The sequence below is a fragment of the Lathamus discolor genome, unplaced genomic scaffold (assembly GCF_037157495.1).
Source record: "Lathamus discolor isolate bLatDis1 unplaced genomic scaffold, bLatDis1.hap1 Scaffold_59, whole genome shotgun sequence".
Taxonomy (NCBI): domain Eukaryota; kingdom Metazoa; phylum Chordata; class Aves; order Psittaciformes; family Psittacidae; genus Lathamus; species Lathamus discolor.
The window spans coordinates 1-23,130 of NW_027069379.1; the positions used below are offsets into that span (position 1 = coordinate 1).

The window sequence follows — 23,130 nt, forward strand, 5'->3', positions numbered from 1 at the left end:
TGGGATCCTATGGGGCTGGGAGGTCCTGTGGGGCTGGGGAGTCCTGTGGGGCTGGGGGGTCCTATGGGGCTGGGGGTCCTGTGGGGTCCTATGGGGTTAGGGAGGTCCTATGGGGTTGGGGGGGGTCTAATGGGGTCCTATGCGGTAGGGGAGGTCCTATGGGGCTGGGGGGGTCTAATGGGGTCCTATGCGGTAGGGGGAGTCTAATGGGGTCCTATGGGGCTGGGGGGGTCTAATGGGGTCCTATGGGGCTGGGGGGTCCTATGGGGCTGGGGAGTCTAATGGTGTCCTATGGGGCTGGGGGGGTCTAATGGGGTCCTATGGGTAGGGGGGTCCTATGGGGCATGGGGGATCCTATGGGGTAGTGGGGTCTTATGGGGTCCTATGGGGTAGGGGGAGTCTAATGGGGTCCTATGGGGCTGGGGGGTCCTATGGGGCTGGGGGGTCTAATGGTGTCCTATGGGGCTGGGGGGGTCTAATGGGGTCCTATGGGTAGGGGGGTCCTATGGGGCATGGGGGATCCTATGGGGTAGTGGGGTCTTATGGGATCCTATGGGGCTGGGGGGGTCCTATGGGGCTGGGGAGTCTAATGGGGTCCTATGGGGCTGGGGGGTCCTATGGGGCAGGGGGGATCTAATGGGGTCCTATGGGTAGGGGGGTCCTATGGGGTAGTGGGGTCTTATGGGGTCCTATGGGGTGGGGGGCGTCTAGTGGGGTCCTATGGGGCTGGGGGGTCTAATGGGGTCCTATAGAGCTGGGGGGGTCTTATGGGGTCCTATGGGGTAGGGGAGGTCCTATGGGGCTGTGGGATCTAATGGGGTCCTATGGGGCGGGGGGGGGGTGCCATGGAGGGGGTCCCATGGGCCAGGGGGTCTTGGGTGGTTTTCGGGGGCTGTAGCGATGCTGAGGGGGGGTTATGGGGCTGCTGGGGGCCTGGGGCGGGGTTTTGGGGTCTGGGAAGGCTCCAGGATGGGGTTTGGGGGGCACATGGGGGTCCGGGGGGGCTGGGGAGCAGCCGGGGGGGGTCTCAGCTGTTATGGGGCTGTGTGGGGCGTTATGGGGGCTCTGACCCTGTCCCCCCCTCACCCCACAGCACCAAGAGGGTCGATCACTCCAACACCCGCCTGGCCTCGCAGCTCGACCGGAACCCTGGTGGGTGCCCTATGGGGCCGCCCCACAGCAAGGCCTTGCCCGGGCCCTATAGCACCTGCCCCACACCACGGCCCCTCGCAGCCCCACGTCCAGCCCAGGAGCACTCCTTCAGCCCCAATCCTGCCCCCTCTATCCCCCCATAACCCCCTCTGCTGCCATCCCAGCGCCACCCGGAGAGCCCCACAGTGCCCCCCAGCCCCACAGCAGCCCCCCCCCCGCCTCGCGCAGGCTCCGATGACAACAACCTCAACTCCATCTTCTACGAGCACCTGACGCGGGCGCTGCAGCGGGCGCTGAGCGGGGACCTGGAGCTGGGCCGCTGGGGCCCGGCCGCCGCCGGCGACTGCTTCGTGCTGGCCTCGGACAGCCTCAACGCCCTCGTGCACCTCGTGGAGGTGGGGCACGGGCTCGTGACCTTCCAGCTGCGGGGGCTCGAGTTCCGCGGTGAGCGGGGGGGGGGGGGGCACATGGGGGGGGATGGGGCAAGGGGGGGGATGGGGGAATGGGGATGATGGTGCAATGGGGGGAATGGGGGTGATGGGGGTGATGGTGCAGTGGGGGGAATGGGGGTGATGGAATGGGGGTGATGGTGCAATGGGGGGAATGGGGGTGATGGGGGTGATGGTGCAGTGGGGGGAATGGGGGTGATGGGGGAATGGGGGGGATGGGGCAAAGGGGGTGAGGGGGCTGGGAGAGGTGACGGGAGTGATGAGGGCAAGGGGGGTAATGGAAGTATTGGTGCAACAGGGTCATGGGAGCAAGGGGGGTAATAGGGGTGATGGGGCAATGGGGGTGATGGGGATGATGGGGAAAGGGGAGTGATGGGGCAATGGGGGTGATGGGGCAATGGGGGTGATGGGGGTAATGGGAGTGAAGGGGGCAAGGTGGGTGATGGGGAAGGGCAGTGATAGGGCAACAGGGGTGATGGGGGCAATGGGTACAATGGGGGTGATGGGAGTGATAGGGCAATGGGGGAATGGGGGCGATGGGGTAGAGGGGTCAATGGGGACAAGGGGCTCATCCCCGCCCGTGTGCCGCGGCCCCCGCAGGCACCTACTGCCAGCAGCGGGAGGTGGAGGCCATCACGGAGGGGGTGGACGAGGACGAGGGCTGCTGCTGCTGCGAGCCCGGGCACCCCCCGCACGCGCTGAGCTTCAACGCGGCGCTGGGCAGCGCTGCCTGGCCTGGGAGGTGGCGGCCGCCCGCTACGTGCTCGAGGGCTACAGCATCAGCGACACCAACGCGGGCGCCATGCTCCAGGGCTTCGACCTGCGCCGCATCCTGCTCTCCTACTACGTGAAGGTGCGGGGCGGAGGGGGCTCGCCGCCGGGACGGGGATGGCACCGGGAAGAGGGGGCTGCGTCCAAAGGGATCGCACCGGGAAGAGGGGATTTGGAGGAGGAGAAGGGATTCGCACCGGGAAAAGGGGGTTGCATCCAAAGGGATCGCACCGGGAAAAGGGGGTTGCATCCAAAGGGATCGCACCTGGAAAAGGGGATTGCATCCAAAGGGATTTGCATGAGGAAAAGGGGGTTGCACCCAAAGGGATCGCACCGGGAAAAGGGGATTTGGAGGAGGAGAAGGGATTTGCACCGGGAAAAGGGGATTGCATCCAAAGGGATTGCACCGGAAGAGGGGGTTGCATCCAAAGGGGTTTGCACAAGGAAAAGGGGTTTGCATCCAGAGGAGTCGCACCAGGAAAAGGGCTTTGTATGAGAAGGGGCTTGCATCCAGAGGGATTTGCATCCAAAGGGATTTGCAGCAGGGAAAGGGGTTTGCATCCATAGGGGTTTGCAGCAGCAGAAGGGGTTTGCACCAGGGGGAACTGCAGCTTGTCCCTAGGAAAAGGGCTTTGCACAGGGAGAGGGGGCTCGGCGGGGGGGGCAGCGCCTTTATCCACCGGGACCTGTGGCCGGCACCAGAAGGAGCCGTGCTCGAGGTGGGGGGGTCCCAGTGCCAGGTCCATGGGGAAAGGGGCTTTGCCCGGGAGGGTCCCCCCTGTGCCGTGGGCCCACCCTGACCCCCCCCCCCCCAGAGCATCATCTACTACGTGACGCGCTCGCCCAAGCTGGAGCAGTGGCTCTCGCACGAGGGGGTGCGCGAGGGCCTGCGCCCGCTCACGGCCCCCGGCTACGCCGACCCCGACCCCACGTTCAGCCCCAACATCGACGAGGACTTCGACCCCCGGCTGGGGGGGCTGAGCCTGCCCGCGTTCCGGGGCGCCTTCCTGGGCTGGATCCAGCACTGCGCCGCCCGCAGGGACCCGGTGCGCGCGGGGGGGGGGGGGACGTGGGGGCGTGGGGTGTGGGGTATGGGGTGTGGGGTATGGGGTGTGGGATATGGGATATGGGGTGTGGGATATGGGGTATGGGGATATGGGGTGTGGGATATGGGGTGTGGGATGTGGGATATGGGGTGTGGGATATGGGGTGTGGGATGTGGGGTATGGGATATAGGGTGTGGGATATGGGGTATGGGGATATGGGGTGTGGGATGTGGGGTATGGGATATGGGGTATGGGATATGGGGTGTGGGATATGGGATATGGGGGTATGGGGATACGGGACATGGGGATGTGGGGGGATATGGGATAATGGGACACACCATCCTTCCTGGGCTGGATCCAGCACTGCGCTGCCCGCAGGGACCTGGTGGGCACGAGCAGGGGGGGACATGGGGATATGGGGTATGGGATATGGGACATGGGGACACCCCCTGACCCCACGTCCCTCCTGCCCCCCCCAGCCCGTGGACAAGGACTGGGACTCCCCCCTCGTCACCCTCTGCTTCGGGCTCTGTGTGCTGGGGCGCCGGGCGCTGGGCACGGCCTCGCACAGCGTGTCCGCCAGGTGGGAGCCCGCGGGGGGGCCGGGGGGCCCGGCATACAGAGGGGTCCTATGGGGGGGACCCTGGCATGCAGAGGGGTCCTATGGGGGGGACCCCGGCATGCAGAGGGGTCCTATGGGGGGGACCCTGGCATGCAGAGGGGTCCTATGGGGGGGCCCCGACATTCAGAGGGGTCCTATGGGGGGGACCCTGGCATGCAGAGGGGTCCTATGGGGGGGCCCCGGCATTCAGAGGGGTCCTATGGGGGGGGGGTGGCCCTAAATGTCATGGGTGCATCCATCAGGTACCCAAACCCCAGGAGGGACTCATGTGTTCGGGGGGGGGGCTCAGACACTGGGGGGACCCCATTTGTGACCCCCGTCCCCCCCGTGCCCCCCCCAGCCTGGAGCCCTTCCTCTATGGGCTCCACGCGCTGTTCAAGGGCGATTTCCGCATCACGTCCCCGCGGGATGAGTGGGTGTTCGCGGACATGGACCTGCTGCACCGCGTGGTGGCCCCCGGCGTGCGCATGGCCCTCAAGCTGCACCAGGTGACGGGGGGGGACACAACAGCGGGGACCCCCCCAAAGGCACTGCTGGGGGGGGGGGGGGAGGATGCGTTGGGGACCCCTTAAAGCTGGGACATGGCGGGGGCGGGACACGGACCTGGGGGGACCCCCTTGGAGACACCAGCAGGGATGGGGCATGGGAGGTGGAGGTGCTGGCAGGGGGAGACATAGGGGGCCCCCCATGGAAGCACTCTTAGGGGTGGGACATGGGGGGCACCCACTGGGGACCCCTTTGGATCCATTCCTGGATCTGATCCATGGGGGGCTCCCATTGGGGACCCCTTTGGATCCATTCCTGGGTCTGACCCATGGGGAGCACCCAGTGGGGACCCCTTTGGAGCCACCCCTGGCTCTGACCCATGGGGGGCACCCATTGGGGACCCCTTTGGATCCACCCCTGGCTCTGACCCATGGGGAGCACCCATTGGGGACCCCTTTGGAGCACCCAGTGGGGACCACTGTGGATCCATTCCTGGGTCTGACCCATGGGGGGCACCCATTGAGGACCCCTTTGGATCCATCCCTGGGTCCAATCCATGGGGGGCACCCAGTGGGGACCCCTTTGGAGCCACCCCCGGCTCTGACCCATGGGGGCACCCATGGGGGCCCCTTTGGATCCCGGCGGGGCTGTGACCGCTCCCCCCAGGAGCACTTCACGTGCCCCGAGGAGCACGAGGAGGCGGCCGCGCTGTACACGGCGGTGGCGGCGCACGAGGCGCGCGTGGTGATCTCGCACGAGGGGGACCCCGCCTGGCGCGCGGCCGTGCTGGCCGAGGCCCCCGCGCTGCTGGCGCTGCGCCGCGTCCCCGACGAGGCCGCCGACGAGTACAAGGTGGTGACGCTGAACCGCAGGCACCTCGGCTTCCGGCTCGTCAAGGTGGGCGCCGCGCCCGCGGGGACACACGGGGACCCATAGGGACACATAGGGACCCGTAGAGACCCATAGGGACACATAGGGACCCATAGAGACCAATAGGGACACACAGGGACCCATAGAGACCAATAGGGACACACAGGGACCCATAGAGACCCATAGGGACACATAGGGACCCATAGAGACCCATAGGGACACATAGGGACACATAGGGACCAATAGGGACACATAGGGACACATAGGGACCCATAGGGACACATAGAGACCAATAGGGACACATAGGGACCCATAGGGACACATGGGGACACATAGGGACACACAGGGACCAATAGGGACCAATAGGGACACATAGGGACCCATAGGGACACATAGAGACCAATAGGGACACATAGGGACCCATAGGGACACATGGGGACACATAGGGACACACAGGGACCAATAGGGACCAATAGGGACACATAGGGACCCATAGAGACCCATAGGGACACACAGGGACCCATAGAGACACATAGAGACCAATAGGGACACATAGGGACACATAGGGAGTTACAGGGACCCACAGAGACCCATAGGGATCCATAGGGACCCATAGGGACCCATAGGGACACATAGGGACACATAAGGACACATAGAGAATTACAGGGACACATAGGGACCAATAAGGACCAATAGGGACCCACAGGGACTTACAGGGACCCATAGGGACACATAGGGAATTACAGGGACCCATAGGGACCCACAGGGACCCCATAGGGAACAATAGGGACATATAGGGACCCATACGGACCAATAGGGACCCACTGAGACCCATAGGGACCCCTTAGGACTTTACAGGGACCCCCCACCCAGTGACCCCCTGGGACCTCCCCAGCGCCCCCCTGGACGCTCCAGTGACATCACCAGGATCCCTCTGTGATCCCCTTGTGACCCTCAGGGACCCCCAGTGCCCTCCCAAGTGCTCCCAGTGCTCCCAATGCCTCCCCCAGTGCTCCCAGTGCCCCCCCCACAGTGCTCCCAGTGCCCCCCCACAGTGCTCCCAGTGCCCCCCCAGTGCTCACAGTCCCCCCCCCAGTGCTCACAGTGCCCCCCCAGCGCTCACAGTCCCCCCCCCAGTGCTCACAGTGCCCCCCCCAGTGCTCCGAGTGCCCCACAGTGCCCCCCCCCAGTGCCTCCCCAGTGCTCACAGTGCCCCCTCCAGTGCCTCCGTTGCCCCCAGTGCCCCCTAGTGCCCCACAGCCCCCCCAGTACCCTCCAGTGCTGGAGCCCCTCCACTGCCCCCAGTGCCCCCAGTACCCGCAGTGCTCTGGAGGGCTCCCAGTACCGCAGTTGCCTCCATTGCCCCCAGTGTCCCCCATTGCCCCATTACCCCCCTTGGCGCAGGTGAACCGGGAGTGCATGCGGGGGCTGTGGGCCGGGCAGCAGCAGGAGCTGGTGCTCCTGCAGCCCCCCCATTGCCCCCATTGCCCCATTGTTCCCAATGCCCCCATTGCCCCATTGTTCCCCAGTGCCCCATTGTTCCCAATGCCCCCATTGCCGCATTGTTCCCCATTGCCCCATTGTTCCCCAGTGCCCCATTGTTCCCAATACCCTCATTACCCCATTGGTCCCCATTGTTCTTCATTGCCCCGTTGTTCCCAATGCCCCCATTGCCCCATTGCTCCCCCTTGCCCCATTGTTCCCAATGCCCCCATTGTTCCCCATTGCCCCATTGTTCCCAATGCCCCCATTGCCCCCATTGCCCCATTGCCCCCATTGCCCCATTGTTCCCAATGCCCCCATTGTTCCCCATTGCCCCCATTGCCCCATTGTTCTCATTGCCCCATTGCCCCCTCGGCGCAGGTGAACCGGGAGTGCGTGCGGGGGCTGTGGGCCGGGCAGCAGCAGGAGCTGGTGTTCCTGCGGAACCGGAACCCGGAGCGCGGCTCCATCCAGAACGCGCGGCAGTCGCTGCGCAACATCATCAACTCCTCGTGCGACCAGCCCCTGGGCTACCCCATCTACGTCTCCCCCCTCACCACCTCCTTCGCCGGCGCCCACCCCCAGCTGCGCGCCCTCGGGGGGGGCCCGCTCAGCCCCCCCGCCATCGCCCGCTGCCTGGCGCGCGCCTGGGCACGGTGAGTGCGGCCCGAAGGGACGGGGCCCCCCCCATGGGGGGGGTGACCCAATGGGGCAGAGCCCCCCACCATGGTGTGCGTGTGACCCAATGGGACGGAGCCCCCCCCATGGGGTGTGTGTGACACAATGGGGCAGAGCCCCCCCCCATGGTATGTGACCCAGTGGGGCAGAGCCCCCCCATGGGGTGTGTGTGACCCAATGGGGCAGAGCCCCCCCCATGGGGTGTGCGTGACACAATGGGGCAGAGCCCCCCCCTATTGTGTGTGTGTGACCCAATGGGGCAGAGCCCCCCATGGGGTGTGTGTGACACAATGGGGCAGAGCCCCCCCTATTGTGTGTGTGTGACCCAATGGGACCATTTTGGGGTCCCCCTATGCTGGGGGGGGTTCTCCTGTGGACCCCAAGGCCCCCATCCTGCACCCCCCAATCCTTCATCCCCCCCCACGCCCCTCATTGCCCCCCCCCAACTGTCCCCCCCCCAGGCTGCAGAAGGGCTGCGGCGCCGGCTGCAACAGTGGGGGCAACCTGGAGGACCCCGACCGCGGGGGGGGCTCAGCGGGGGGCGCCCCCCCCATGGGCAGCGCGGCCCCCCCGGGGGCTTCAAACCCCCCCGAGCCTCCCACCAGCACCCAGCCCCATGCCGGTAGGTGCTGGGGGGGGGGGGTCTGGGTGCTGGGGGGGGGGGGTTGGGGTCCCATGGTTTGAAGGGGGGGGGCTCTTTGCATGGTGCCCCCCCCCCAATGTGTCCCCTTGTCCCACAGGCCCTGAGCAGAGCGGGGGGCCAGGCCCGGGCTGGGGGGGCCATGGGGGAGGTGAGGCCCGGCGGGACCCCCCCACAGGTCCCCCCCCTCCAGCAGGGCCCCCCCCCAGCGCCGGGGCCCCCCCTCCCTTTGCCTACGATGGCCCCTGCAGGAAATGGAGCCTGGGAGGGGAGCACAAGGGGGGGGGCGGCGATGGGGACCCCCCCATTGGCACCCCCGTGACCCCCCCCAGCACCGGCACCCCCAGAGAGGTGAGAAATGGGGGGGGGGGATATGGAGGTCGTCTGGGGCCCCCCAGGGCTCACTGGGGGGGGGGGGTCCCTCAGACCCCCATAGTGGGGGGGGCGCTGGGGCTCAAGTGTCCCCATTTCCCCCCCCCAATCTCCATTCCCCCCCCCCAAGGACCCCCCGGACGCTGGTTCCCGGCCCCCCATGGACCCCCCCCAGGACAAGCAGAGCCCCACGGCGCAGCCCCTCCTGGAGCACCAGTACTGAGCCCTATGGACCCCCCCCACGACCCCCCCTGGGCTGGTCCCACCGCCCCCCCCCCCACCGACAGCAATAAGGACCCGGAGCCCCCCCACTCCTGAGACCCCCCCCCCGGATCCTGACCCCATTCCCACCCCCCCGGACTTCATTTTTTTCAATGGGGGGAGGGGGGGGGGTCCTCGGGGGGGGTTGATACAAAAATAAAAACCAAAATTGGGTGAAAATCGGCGTTTTGAGCTTTTCTCGGGGGGGAGGGGGGGGCGGTGACCTGGGGTGGGGGTTGGGGTCAGAGGCCGGGGGGACCCCTTTTGGGGGGGGGGGGGGAGGGGAGGGCTGGGACTCCCGGCCCCCCTCGGTCCCCTTTGTTGGGGGGGGGTCCCCTCCTTGCCGGGGGGGCCCCTCCGGAGCCGCCCCCCCCCGGACGCCGGCTCCGAGGCGGGAGGAAGCGGCCGCGGGAAGGGCGGGGGCAGGGGGGGGGTCGGCGCCGGGTCCGCTCCGAGCAGCGCCCGGAGCGAGCGGGGGTCGGGCACGGCGGAGCCCCCCCCCCCCCAACAAAGAGCGGCCGCGACCCCCCCGGTGCCCCCCCCCCTCCCCACCCCGTTCCCCCCCCCCCGCCCCGCGGCCGGTGACAGCGACACGAGGGGACCGAGGTAGGAGCGTGCGGGGTGAAAGGGGGGGGGGCGCGGGGCGGGGGGAGCACGAAGGGGGGGGCACAAGGGGTGGGGGGCTTTGCACGGGGGTTTTGCAGGGGGGGGGGACGGGGTTTGCGGGGGGGGGGGCTCTTGCACAAGGCCTTGCACGCGCAGCCCCCCCCAACTCATGGACGCCCCCCCCCCCCGCCCGTGCCCCCGCGCTGTCGCCGTGGCCCCCCCCCCGGCCCTCGTGCAACCCCCCCCCCTTCGCAAGCGGCCGCAGTGACCCCAGCCCCCCCCCCCCCCCACGAGCGCTCCTCTCGGGAGGGGTCCCACGGAGGGGGGGGGGGGCATCACGACTCCAGGGTCCCTGCACTGTGGGGGGGGGCACCCCGCTTGTGCCCCCCCGTTACCTCAATGGCTCTTAAGCGCCGTTAATGACGATTAAACGGATGGGGGGGGAGGGGCCCGGACGCTCGCGGGGGGGGGGGCCGGATGCTGCCGGGGGGGGCCGGGGGGGGCCGGACGCCCGCGGCTGCAGCCGGAGGAGGGAAGTGGGGGGGGGGGGGGGGGATGGGTCCGGACGCGCGAGTTCACCCCAGGGACAAGGTCACAGCGGGGGGGTCGAGTTCACCCCAGGGACAAGGTCACAGCGGGGGGGGCTGCAAATGGGGGCGGGGAGACCCCCCCTGAGGGTTGGGGGGCACTGCGGGGGGGGGCACTTGGGGGGCAGCACTTGGGGGGCCGTTTCCTGCCGACCCCTCCTGCAGGGCAGGAAGCCGCGGGCGGACAAGGCTCCCCCCCACATCCCCCGGGCCCCGCAGCCACCCCCCCCCCCCCAAAAGCCCTCCCGACCCCCCCCAAGGAGCCTGGGGACTGCCCCGGGGGGGGGCCCTTTGGGGCTCAGGCATCCGGATGAGTCACAGATGCCCCCCCAGCACCGTTTTGGGGGTGCTGAAGGGGAACCCGCGGGGGGGGGGGAAGGGGGGGGCACGGCGTGAATGGGGATGGGGGGGAGGGGAATCCCCGTCAGTGACCTCCCATTGACCCCGTCCCTGTCCCCCCCCCCAGGTCCCGCCGTCGCCCCCCCCCGCAGCGAACGCCGCGTCCGGAGCCCCCCCCCGTGTCCCCCCATTGACCCGGACCGGGAACGGGCGGGAGGGGGGGCCGTGGGAAAAGGGGCGGAGCCTCCGCACGCGGGAATTCCCGGGCAGCCAATCGGGGCGCGAGGGCCGTTCCAAGCTTCCATTGATAAATAGTGGGGGGGGGGGGGAGGCGATCCCCGTTAAGCGGGGGGGGGGTTGCAGAGGGTCGGTGTTAACGGGGTACCCCGGGGGGGTCCCTGGTGGCCGGGGGGGGGGGGGGCCCATGCAGTCCGACGACCTCTTCCTCCGCAAGATGCGGGGCCCCTCGGCCCGTCCCCCCCCCTCCGTCACAGCCGGGGGGGGCCGGGGGGTCCCGTCCCCGCCGCCATCCCCGGGGGGGGGGCCCCTCCGCCTTGCAGCGCAGCAGCAGCAGCGACGCGGCCCTGGGGGGCGGGGGGGGCCCGGAATTGGGGGTCCCCCCCCGCACCCGCGCCCACAGCCACGAGGAGCCGGCGGCGGGGGGGGGGGGCGGCCCCACATCCCCCCGGTTCCGGGACCCGCTGCTGCTGCTGGGGCTGGGGGGGGGCCCCGAGGACGCCGGGGGGGACCCCGATTTCTTCCCGCGGCCCCCCTGGAGCCCCCTCCTCGCCCATTACGATGTGCAGAGCATCCTCTTCGACCCGGCCGAGGCCCCCCCCGGCCCCCCCGGCCCCACCTCGGGGGCCTCGGCCGCTCACTTGGAGCCCGAGGACCCCCCCGAGCCCCTGGGGCCCCCCCCGAGGCCGAGGCGCTGGTTCTGAGCTGCCCCCGCTTCTGCTGCGAGACCGGGGGGGAGCAGGAGCCGGGGCTGGGGCCGCCCCCCCCCGCGGCCCCCCCGGGCCCGGGCACCTCCCGAACGCGCCGTGGCGGTGCTGGAGGAGCCCCCGGCGGGGGCCCGGCCCCCCCACCCCATCGAGCACAGCGACGCCGGCGCCTGCTACTACCGCAAGTACTTCTATGGCAAGGGTGAGCCGGGGGGCGCGGGGCTGTGGGGTGGGAAAGAGGGGCCGGGGGGGCGAGCATGGGGCCATCGGGGTGATTGATGTGGCTCGAGGCCATGGGGTGTCACATGAGGCCATGGGGTGTCACATGAGGCTACGGGTTGGTACACGTGGTCATGGGGTGTCACATGATGCCATGGGGTGTCACACGTGGCCGTGGGATGTCACATGAGGCTATGGGGTGTCACACGTGATCATGGGGTGTCACACGTGGCTATCGGGTGTCGTATGATGCCATGGATGTCACATGATGCCATGGGGTGTCATACGTGGCTATGGGGTGTCACATGAGGCCATGGGGTGTCATATGATGCCATGGGATGTCACATGAGGCTATGGGGTGTCACACGTGGTCATGGGGTGTCACACGAGGTCATGGGGTGTCACACGTGGCCGTGGGGTGTCACACGTGGCCATGGGGTGTCACATGAGGCTGTGGGGTGTCACATGAGGTCATGGGGTGTCACATGAGGCTATGGGGTGTCACACGTGGACATGGGGTTGTCACACGAGGTCATGGGGTGTCACACGTGGACATGGGGTGTCACATGAGGTCATGGGGTGTCACATGAGGCTGCAGCACGCTGCGGGTCCCTGCGCAAGGATGGGGCTATGGGGGGCTGTGGGGGCTGTGGGGTCAAGTTGTGGGTCTCGGCACCCCCCTTGACCTCCCCCTCGCCCCCCAGAGCACCAGAACTTCCTGGGGGAGGACCCGGTGCTGGGGCCCGTGGCCGTGTCCCTGCGGCGGGAGGAGAAGGAGGGGGCACGGCCCCTGGTGCTGCACCGCATCATCCTGCGCACCAGCGCGGTGCGGGGGGGATGTGGGGCTGGGGGGGCGATGTGGGGCTGGGGGTGATGGAGGGGATGGGGGGGATGTGAGGCTGGAGGTGATGGGGGGGATGTGGGGGTGATGGAGCTGATGGGGGTGATGGGGGGCTGGGGGCGATTGAGGTGATGGGGGGGATGGAGGTGATGGGGGGCTGGGGGGGGCTGGGGGGTGATGGGATACTGGGAGGGGGCTGAGGGGTCACAGAGGGCCATGGGGGGTGCGGGAGTCAGAAGGGGGGGTCCCCACAAGTGCTTTGGGTCCCCATCCCGCAGGTCTCGGGTGGGGGGGGGGTCTCTGGGGGTGCGGAGGGTGCGTGACCCCCCCGCTCTGACCCCCCCCCCTCCCCCCCCAGCTGCGGGCGCTGCGGGGCTCGGTGCTGGAGGAGTCGCTGCCCCCAGCGCCCGCCCCCCCGGCGCACGGGGGGTGCCCCCCGGAAGCTGCTGGAGCTGGCGCTGCCCGGGCTGGGGTGCAGGGGCTGCGCCTCGCCCCCCCCGTGCCCACCGTGCCCGAGACCCTGCTGAAGCTGGATGAGCAGGGGGTGAGCGGGGGGGGTGAACGGGGGGGGCTCACACAGGGATGGGGCCCACAGGGATGGGGCGCACAGGGATGGGGCTCACACAAGGATGGGGCGCACAGGGATGGGGCGCACAGGGATGGGGCGCACAGGGATGGGGCTCACACAAGGATGGGGCGCACAGGGATGGGGCGCACAGGGATGGGGCTCACACAGGGATGGGGCGCACAGGGATGGGGCTCACACAAGGATGGGGCTCACACAGGGATGGGCTCACACAGGGATGGGGCTCACAGGGATGGGGCTCACAGGGATGGGGCTCACACCAGGATGGGGCTCACACAGGGATGGGGCTCACAGGGATGGGGCTCACAGGGATGGGGCTCACACCAGGATGGGGCTCACAGGGATGGGGCTCACACAAGGATGGGGCTCACACAGGGATGGGGCTCACAGGGATGGGGCGCACACAGGGATGGGGCTCACAGGGATGGGGCTCGCTCGAGGGCGCTCAGGGCCCCGGGTGCGTGACCCCCATGCGAGCCCTCGGTCCCAGCTCTGCTTCCAGCGCAAGGTGGGGTGCTCTACTGCCGGGGGGGGCAGGGCTCCGAGGAGGAGATGTACAACAACGAGGGCGCGGGGCCGCCCTTCGCCCAGTTCCTGGCCCTGCTCGGCACCCGCGTGCGCCTGCGCGGCTTCCCCATTACCGCGCCCAGCTCGACACCCGCAGTGAGTGGGGCCGGGGGGGGACATGGGAGGGATATGGGGCCATGGGGGGAAATGGGGTCATGGGGGGATATGGGGGATATGGGGGAATATGGGTCATGGGGGGACATAGGTTCATGGGAGATATGGGGACATGTTGGGATAGGGGGGATGTGGGGTCATGTGGGGATATGAGGGTATATGGGGTCATGGGGGATATGGGGTCATGGGGTGATATAGGGTCATGGGAGATATGGGGACGTGTTGGGATAGGGGGGATATGGGGAGGTATGGGGACATGGGGGATATAGGGTCATGGGGGATATGGGGACATGTTGGGATATGGGGACATGTGGGGGGATATGGGGAGATATAGGGTCATGGGGGTATTTGGGGAACATGGGGATATAATGGGATGTAGGGAAGTGGGAATGGTGGGGGACACAGGGACAGGGGTGTAACTGGGGACACTGGGGGATAGGGGGACATGGAGGGGCATAGGAGGACACTGGGGGACCAGGGATGGGGCCCTGGGGGATGTGGATCCAGGGACGCTGGGATACGGGGCCATGGTGGGTGCTGGGGTGCGCAGGGTGGGGGTGCAGCCTGTGCCCCCCCCCCCCAGCTGACTCCACGGGCACCCACTCTCTGTACACCACGTACCACGGCTACGAGGTGATGTTCCACGTCAGCACCATGCTGCCCTTCACCCCCAGCAACCCCCAGCAGGTCCGGGGGGGTCCCAGGGGGTTGGGGGGGGGGGTGTTTAGGACCATGAAGAAGCTCTGGGGATATCCAGGGGGCCCCGGGGAGCCCAGGCTCCCCGTGGGGTCCCCCCGGTGAGTTTTGGGGTGCTGACCCCCCCCCCCCCCAGCTGCTGCGGAAGCGGCACATCGGGAATGACATCGTGACCATCGTGTTCCAGGAGCCGGGGGCTCGGCCCTTCTCCCCCCGCGCCCTCCGCTCCCACTTCCAGCACATCTTCCTGGTGGTGCGGGCCCACGAGCCCTGCACCCCCCGCACCTCCTACAGGTGGGGGCAGCCCGGAACGCGGTGGGGGGGAGGGTACCCAAGGGCTCCTGGGGGCTTGTTGGATCGGGGGGTCCGACAGGGGTCAGAGAGGCTTGGGGGGCTCTGAGGTCTTCTGGGTGGCTTCTAGGGGGTGTCCCCCTGTCCCTTCGGGCTCTCCCCATCCTTCGGGCTCTCCCCATCCCTTCGGGCTCTCCCCATCCCTTCGGGCTCTCCCCCTCCCTTCAGGCTCTCCCCATCCCTTTGGGTTCTCCCCGTCCCTTCGGGTTCTCCCCATCCCTTTGAGCTCTCCCCATCCTCCGGGGCTCTCCCTGCCGCGGGGCTCCCCCCACCCGGTGCCCGGTACCCGGTGCCCGGTGCCCGGTGCCGCCGCTGACGCCCTCCCCGCAGCGTGGCCGTGGTTCGCCCCGAGGAGACGCCGCTCTTCGGGCCGGCGCTGGCCGCGGGGCAGCGCTTCCCGGGGGGCGCGGGGCTGCGCGAGTTCCTGCTGGCCAAGGCCATCAACGGCGAGAACGCCGCGGGCCGGGGCGGGCGGCTCGGGGCCATGGCTGCGCGCACCCCGGCGCCAGTACCTGCAGGAGCTGGCGCGGACCCACGGCACCGGGCCCCCCCCCCGCCGCCCCGGCCCGGCCGCTGCTCCCCGCGCTGGGCGGGCGGCGCCGGGCTCCGCGCTGCGGGGCGGCCGCGGCGCCGCCGGGGGCCCTGGTGTGGGGGGCCCGGGCCCGGGCCGCCCCCGGCGCCGCCGACGTCCCCTGCCTGCTCGGGGTGGCCGCCGAGCGGCTCGTGCTGGCGGCGCCCCGCGGGCCCGGGGTGCTCTTCAGCTGCGCCTGCAGGGATGTGCTGGGCTGGGCCTTCGCCGAGGGGCGCCTCGAGCTCTTCTATGGGCAGGCATTGGCTCGGCCTGCGCCTGCCCCACGGAGCTGCCTCGCAGGTGGTGGCCAGGCTGCAGGTGAGGGGGGAGATGGGGGGCGATGGGGGTGAAGGGGAGCAATGGGGGTGGTGGGGAGCAACGGGGCAATGCGGTGATGGGGAGCAGTGGGGTGATGGGGAGCAATAGGGGTGATGGGGAGCAATGGGGGTGGTGGGGAGAAACGGAGCAATGAGATGATGGGGAGCAGTGGGGGTGATGGAGAGCAATGGGGCAATGAGATGATGGGGAGCAGTGGGGGTGATGGGGAGCAATGGGGGTGATGGGGAGCAGTGGGGTGATGGGGAGCAATAGGGGTGATGGGGAGCAATGGGGCAATGAGGTGATGGGGAGCAATGGGGTGATGGGGAGCAATGGGGGTGGTGGGGAGAAACGGAGCAATGAGATGATGGGAGCAGTGGGGGTGATGGAGAGCAATGGGGGTGGTGGGGAGAAATGGAGCAATGAGATGATGGGGAGCAGTGGGGGTGATGGGAGCAATGGGCAATGAGATGATGGGGAGCAATGGGGCAATGCGGTGATGGGGAGCAGTGGGGGTGATGGGGAGCAATGGGGGTGATGGGGAGCAATGAGATGATGGGGAGCAGTGGGGGTGATGGAGAGCAATTGGGGTGATGGGGAGAAATGGAGCAATGAGATGATGGGGAGCAGTGGGGGTGATGGGGAGCAATGGGGCAATGAGGTGATGGGGAGCAATGGGGGTGATGGGGAGCAATGGGGGTGGTGGGGAGAAACGGAGCAATGAGATGATGGGGAGCAGTGGGGGTGATGGAGAGCAATGGGGGTGGTGGGGAGAAATGGAGCAATGAGATGATGGGAGCAGTGGGGGTGATGGGGAGCAATGGGGCAATGAGATGATGGGGAGCAATGGGGCAATGCGGTGATGGGGAGCAGTGGGGGTGATGGGGAGCAATGGGGGTGATGGGGAGCAATGAGATGATGGGGAGCAGTGGGGGTGATGGAGAGCAATTGGGGTGATGGGGAGAAATGGAGCAATGAGATGATGGGGAGCAGTGGGGGTGATGGGGAGCAATGGGGCAATGAGGTGATGGGGAGCAATGGGGGTGATGGGGAGCAATGGGGGTGGTGGGGAGAAACGGAGCAATGAGATGATGGGGAGCAGTGGGGGTGATGGAGAGCAATGGGGGTGGTGGGGAGAAATGGAGCAATGAGATGATGGGGAGCAGTGGGGGTGATGGGAGCAATGGGGCAATGAGATGATGGGGAGCAATGGGGCAATGCGGTGATGGGGAGCAGTGGGGGTGATGGGGAGCAATGGGGGTGATGGGGAGCAATGAGATGATGGGGAGCAGTGGGGGTGATGGAGAGCAATTGGGGTGATGGGGAGAAATGGAGCTAGATGATGGGGAGCAGTGGGGGTGATGGGGAGCAATGGGGCAATGAGATGATGGGGAGCAATGGGGGTGATGGGGAGCAATGGGGGTGGTGGGGAGAAACGGAGCAATGAGATGATGGGGAGCAGTGGGGGTGATGGAGAGCAATGGGGGTGGTGGGGAGAAATGGAGCAATGAGATGATGGGGAGCAGTGGGGGTGATGGGGAGCAATGGGGCAATGAGATGATGGGGAGCAATGGGGCAATGCGGTGATGGGGAGCAGTGGGGGTGATGGGGAGCAATGGGGGTGATGGGGAGCAATGAGATGATGGGGAGCAGTGGGGGTGATGGGGAGCAATGGGGGTGATGGGGAGAAATGGAGCAATGAGATGATGGGGAGCAATAGGGGTGATGGGGAGCAATGGGGCAATGAGGTGATGGGGAGCAGTGGGGGTGATGGGGAGCAGTGGGGGTGATGGGGAGCAATGGGGGTGATGGGGAGCAGTGGGGGTGATGGGGAGCAATGGGGCAATGAGGTGATGGGGAGCAGTGGGGGTGATGGGGAGCAGTGGGGGTGATGGAGAGCAATGGGGCAATGGGGGCAATTGGGAGCAATGGGGCAATTGGGGTGATGGGGGTAATGGGACAATGGGGGACAATAGAGAGCCCAGCGGGCAATGGAACAAGGCTGTGGGGCAATGGGGAGCAATAGGGGCAATTGGGTGACAATGGGGGGGGCAATGGAGCAGGGCTGTGGGGTGCTGGTGCCCTGTGGGGTCAGTGTTGGGGTTATCACAGGGTCGAGTTGGGTCACCCCATGGGGGTCACCCATGGGTCAATGTGGTGTCACCCATGGTCAGTGTCACCCATGGAGTCCATGCGGTGTCACCCATGGATGTCAATGTGGTGTCACCCATGGTCAGTGTTACCCATGGGGTCCATGCGATGTCACCCATGGGGTCAATGTGGTGTCACCCATGGGGTCCATGCGGTGTCACCCATGGTCAGTGTCCCCATGGGGTCCATGCGGTGTCACCCATGGGGTCAATGTGGTGTCACCCATGGATGTCAGTGCGGTGTCACCCATGGTCAGTGTCACCCATGGGGTCCATGCGGTGTCACCCATGGTCAGTGTCCCCATGGGGTCCATGCGGTGTCACCCATGGATGTCAATGTGGTGTCACCCATGGTCAGTGTCCCCATGGGGTCCATGCGGTGTCACCCATGGATGTCAATGTGGTGTCACCCATGGTCAGTGTCCCCATGGGGTCCATGCGGTGTCACCCATGGATGTCAATGTGGTGTCACCCATGGTCAGTGTCACCCATGGGCTCCATGTGGTGTCACCCATGGTCAGTGTCACCCATGGGCTCCATGCGGTGTCCCCCATGGATGTCAATGCGGTGTCACCCATGGTCAGTGTCCCCCATGGATGTCCATGCGGTGTCACCCATGGTCAGTGTCCCCATGGGGTCCATGCGGTGTCACCCATGGTCAGTGTCACCCATGGGGTCCATGCAGTGTCACCCATGGGGTCAATGTGGTGTCCCCCATGGATGTCAATGCGGTGTCACCCATGGTCAGTGTCACCCATGGGTTCAATGCGATGTCACCCATGGTCAGTGTCCCCATGGGGTCAATGCGGTGTCACCCATGGGGTCAATGTGGTGTCCCCCATGGATGTCAATGCGGTGTCACCCATGGGGTCCATGTGTTGTCACCCATGGTCAGTGTCACCCATGGGGTCCATGCGGTGTCACCCATGGTCAGTGTCCCCATGGGGTCCATGTGGTGTCACCCATGGTCAGTGTCACCCATGGATGTCCATGCGGTGTCACCCATGGTCAGTGTCCCCATGGATGTCAATGCAGTGTCCCCATGGGGTCCATGCGGTGTCACCCATGGATGTCAATGTGGTGTCACCCATGGTCAGTGTCCCCATGGGGTCCATGCGGTGTCACCCATGGATGTCAATGTGGTGTCACCCATGGTCAGTGTCCCCATGGGGTCCATGCGGTGTCACCCATGGATGTCAATGTGGTGTCACCCATGGTCAGTGTCACCCATGGGGTCCATGCGGTGTCACCCATGGTCAGTGCCCCCATGGGCTCCATGCGGTGCCCCCACGGCCGTGCCGTGTCCCGCAGGCGGTGACGCGGGGCTGCGAGGCGCAGGAGCTGGCTCTGCCGCGCGGTGCCGGGGGGCACCCGGGCTTCTCGGTGGACGCCGCGGGGGTCGTGACCTCCGTCACCCGCTTCTCCTTCGCCGAGACGGCCGGGCTGCGGCCCGGCGCCCGCCTGCTGCGCGTGGCCCAGCACCCGCTGCCCGCGCTGCCCCCCCGCCGCCTGCGCGCCCTCCTGCGCCGCCCCAAGGCCCCCCTCACCCTCCTGCCCCCCGACCGCGACGGCCGGCCCCGACGGTGAGGGGGGGGAGACTGGGGGGGATGGGGGGGGTGGGGACATTGGGGGGAATGGGGGAGACTGGCGGGGATGGGGACATTGGGGAGAATGGGAGAGATGGGGGGGGATGGGGCAGACTGGGGGGGATGGGGACATTGGGGGGATGGGGGAGACGGGAGGGGATGGGGACATTGGGGGGAATGGGGGGGATGGGGGAGACGGGGAGGGATGGGGACTTTGGGGGGAATGGGGGGACATTGGAATGGGGGGGACATTGAGGGGAATGGGAGGAATGGGGGAGGTGGGGACCTTGGGGAGAATGGGGGGGATGGGAGGAAGGGGAGGGATGGGGGGGATGGGAGGAAGGGGGGGGCACGGGAGAGATGGGGACATTGTGGGGAATGGGTGGGAATGGAGGCAGTGGGGCGGTGGGGGGGTGGGGGGAGATGGGGACATTTGGGATATATGGGGGGTTGGGGGATGGGGGGGCTTGCGGAGGGGCTTGGGGTGCATTGGGGGGGGTTGAGGCATAAAGGAGAAGAATGGGGGGGGCATTGCAGGGCTGTGGGTGCTTATGGGGGGGCATTGGAGGGAATGGGGCTGCTGGGGGTGAATGGGGGCACGCGGGGCCAAGTGGAGCCAGGCCCAGGACCCCCCCCGTGCCCCCCAGGAGCTTCTCGGAGCTTTACGCGCTGTCGCTGGAGCAGGGCCGGGGCGCGGGGGGGGAGCCGGGGGGCGCCGCTCGGGGACAGCAGCGACTCCGGGGGGAGCAGCGACTCCGGGGACAGCGGCGGGCAGCAGCGGGGGGGGGGCGGGCGGAGCCCCCCCCGGGGGGGCTGCGTCCTGAGACCCTGCGGCTGCTGCGCTCGCTGGCGCTGGCCGAGGACCCCCAGCCCCCCCCCGGCGCGTGAGTGAGCCCCCCCCACCCCCACCCTGACTCCCTGGGGCACCTCCCCCCACCCCCGGCACCCCCCTTTGACCTCTGACCCCTGTGACCCCGCAGGCAGCCCCTGGCTGACCCCCACCCCCGACCTCCTCCTGCCGCACCACAGCCCCTCCCCCCCCGGTGACACGGTGAGAGCCCGTGACCCCCCCGTGACCCCTGTGTAACCCCGTGACCCCTTCTGTGACCTCTCTGTGACCCTGCCTCTGACACCTTTGTGACCCCCATGACCTCTCTGTGACCCCCCCATGACCCCTTCTGTGACCTCTCTGTGACCCTGCCTGTGACCCCTCTGTGACCCCCATGACCTCTCTGTGACCCCCATGTAACCCCGTCACCCCTTCTGTGACCCCCCACCCCCTGTGACCTCCTGTGACCCCCATGTCCCCAACTGACCCCGTGCCCCCCAGGCAGCCCCCCCGGACACCGACGGCCCCGTGACCCCCCCGGAGCCCGGCCCCCCCCCGCGCCCCCTCGCTGCGGCACTCGCTGGGCAGGCGTGAGTGGGCCCCGTGCCCCCAACCCCCTCCCTTTTGCCCCCACCCCGTGCCCTGCGTCCCAGGGGATCCCCCCCCTCCCCCGGGGGTCCCCATGTCCTTTGGGGGTGTCCCCCCCCCATGGTTGTGTCCCCCCCCCAGTGCTCTCGGGGACCGGGGAGCCGCAGGAGGAGGAGTGGGAGGCCATCGCCCGCCTGGCCACCGCCTGCAGCGGCATCCTGGAGGCACTGGAGCGGGGGGGTGAGCTGGGGGGGGGCCATGAGGGGCTGGGGGGGGCCATGAGGGGCTGGGGGGGTCGTGGGGGGGTCATGGGGGGCTGGGGATTAGGGGAGGTTCTGGGGTCTTGGGCTCAGAGGGGGTTGTGGGGGTGGGGAGGCTCCTAAAGGGGTGCTGGGGGGGGGGTCTCAGGGCCCCCCCATGGGGGGGTCTCACATCTTCATCCTCCCCTCCAGGACAGCAGCTCCCAGAGCCCCCCGGCACCGGGGCCCAGCAGACCCTGAGCCAGGGGAGCCCTGAGGATGAGTATGGATGGGGGGGGGGGTTGGGGGGTGCTTATAGGGGTCGGGGGGGGCCAGGCAAGGTCCCAGCCCTGTGTCCCCCCCCCAGGTCCCGCAGCCTCTCGGAGAAGGTGGCGCAGTTGGAGGCGATGCTGAAGCGGCTGCAGGAGGATCTGCAGGAGGTGGGGGGCTGGGGGGGTCTGGAGGGGGCTGGGGGGGTCTGTGGGGCACTGCGGAGCTCTCTGGGGTCCATGGGGCTCTGTGGGTCTGTGTGTCTCTGGTTTCTATGGGTTTCTCTGGTCTCTATGGGTCCCAATGCTTTCTATGGTCTCTGTGGTTTCACTGGTCTCTATGGGTCTTTATGGTTTCACTGGTCTCTATGTCCCTATGGTCTCTATGGGTCTCTCTGGCTCTCCATGGTCTCTGTGGGTCTCTATGGTCCCTATGATCTCTATGTGTCTCCATGGTCTCTATGGTGTCTCTATGGGGTCTCTATGGTCCCTATGGTCCCTATGGGTCTCTATGGTCTCTATGGGGTCTCTATGAGGTCTCTATGGGTCTCCGTGGTCCCTATGGTCTCTATGTGTCTCCATGGTCTCTATGGGGTCTCTATGGGTCTCTCTGGGTCTCTATGGGTCTCTATGGTCTCTATGGGGTCTCTATGGTCTCCATGGGGTCTCTATGGGTCTCTCTGGGTCTCTATGGGTCTCTATGGTCTCTATGGGTCTCTCTGGTCCCTACGGTGTCCCCGCTCTCGCCCTGGGCAGGAGCAGGAGGCGCAGCAGCGGCTCCAGGCTGAGGTGCGGACCCTGCGCCGCAGCAACCGGCGGCTGCAGCAGGAGCAGGAGGACGCCGCGGCGCAGCTCAGCCGAGTGACGCGGCTGCTGCAGCCCCCGGGGCCCCCCCCGGGCCCATAGGGACCTCGTGGGACCCACAGCACCCGTCAGGGACACCCAGGACCCTGGGGCTGCCGGCAGCACCCTCGCACGTGGGGCATGGCCACGCTTGCTCCCTGTGCACGCCGGGCGTGCGCGCACCTTGCATGCGCGGAGCACGCTCACACCTTGTGCACCCCATTCACACCCAAGCACCCATTCACACTTATCCCCCACAGCCTGTGCACACTCACACCTTGTGCACCCCATTCACACCCAAGCACCCATTCACACTTATCCCCCACAGCCTGTGCACACTCACACCTTGTGCACCCCATTCACACTCACCCCATTCACAAGCACCCCATTCACAAGCACCTCTGCAATTCCCCCCCCGCCCCGTGCACACTCACACCTTGTGCACCCCATTCACAAGCACCCATTCACACCCCATACACACTTCCCCTCCCAGTGCACACTCACACCTTGTGCACCCCATTCACACTCACCCCATTCACACTTTCCCCCCACCCTGTGCACACTCACAGCTTGTGCACCCCATTCACACCCTGTTCACAAGCACCCATTCACATCCCATTCACACTCTCCCCACACTCACCTCGTGCACTCTCACCTCCCCCCCCCGGCCACCCCCCACTAACTGTGAAACCAAAGCTGTGACAACCCCCGTGCCCCCCCCTCCCGCCCCCCGTAACACTGGAGCCCCCCTGGGAGGGGCTGCGCTGGGGATATCCCCCCCCAATAAAGCCTTTGGCCTCTTCAGCCTCAGCTGCCATAGGAGGGGACAGATGAAACCTTACAGCCCCACAGCCCCATCCCCTATAGCCCCCTATTTCTTATAGCCCCCACCCCATATAGCCCCATCTCCTATAACCCCATCCCCTATAGCCCCCCCATAGTCCCATCCGCTATAACCCCTTTCCCTTATAGCCCTCACCTCATATAGCCACATCCCTTATAGCCCCATCCCCTATAACCCCATCCCCTTTAGCCCCAACCTGTAGAGCCCCATCCCT

The 23,130-nt window shown here is 67.4% G+C and overlaps 2 protein-coding genes across 2 annotated transcripts; both read left to right on the plus strand.

Moving 5' to 3' along the window:
• Positions 1-187: 187 nt before the first annotated feature.
• On the plus strand, positions 188-9,009 carry LOC136006718 (pecanex-like protein 3). Its single transcript, XM_065664790.1, is given in 12 exon segments — positions 188-192; positions 962-1,152; positions 1,381-1,596; positions 2,202-2,315; positions 2,318-2,454; positions 3,188-3,418; positions 3,898-4,001; positions 4,381-4,528; positions 5,193-5,423; positions 7,260-7,534; positions 8,018-8,547; positions 8,699-9,009. Coding segments are annotated over 11 exon segments (1,875 nt in total). The 3' UTR covers positions 8,241-8,547; positions 8,699-9,009.
• A 1,776-nt stretch (positions 9,010-10,785) lies between these two features.
• SIPA1 (signal-induced proliferation-associated 1) lies at positions 10,786-22,882 on the plus strand. The gene is given in 22 exon segments (XM_065664770.1): positions 10,786-10,830; positions 10,922-11,210; positions 11,304-11,507; positions 12,229-12,350; positions 12,724-12,909; positions 13,429-13,582; positions 13,585-13,614; positions 14,216-14,319; positions 14,465-14,622; positions 15,010-15,178; positions 15,180-15,221; positions 15,223-15,515; positions 15,517-15,568; positions 19,030-19,301; positions 19,952-20,188; positions 20,285-20,349; positions 20,635-20,727; positions 20,863-20,961; positions 21,174-21,200; positions 21,203-21,230; positions 21,337-21,400; positions 21,986-22,882. Coding segments are annotated over 22 exon segments (2,883 nt in total). The 3' UTR covers positions 22,136-22,882.
• The last annotated feature ends 248 nt before the right edge of the window (positions 22,883-23,130 follow it).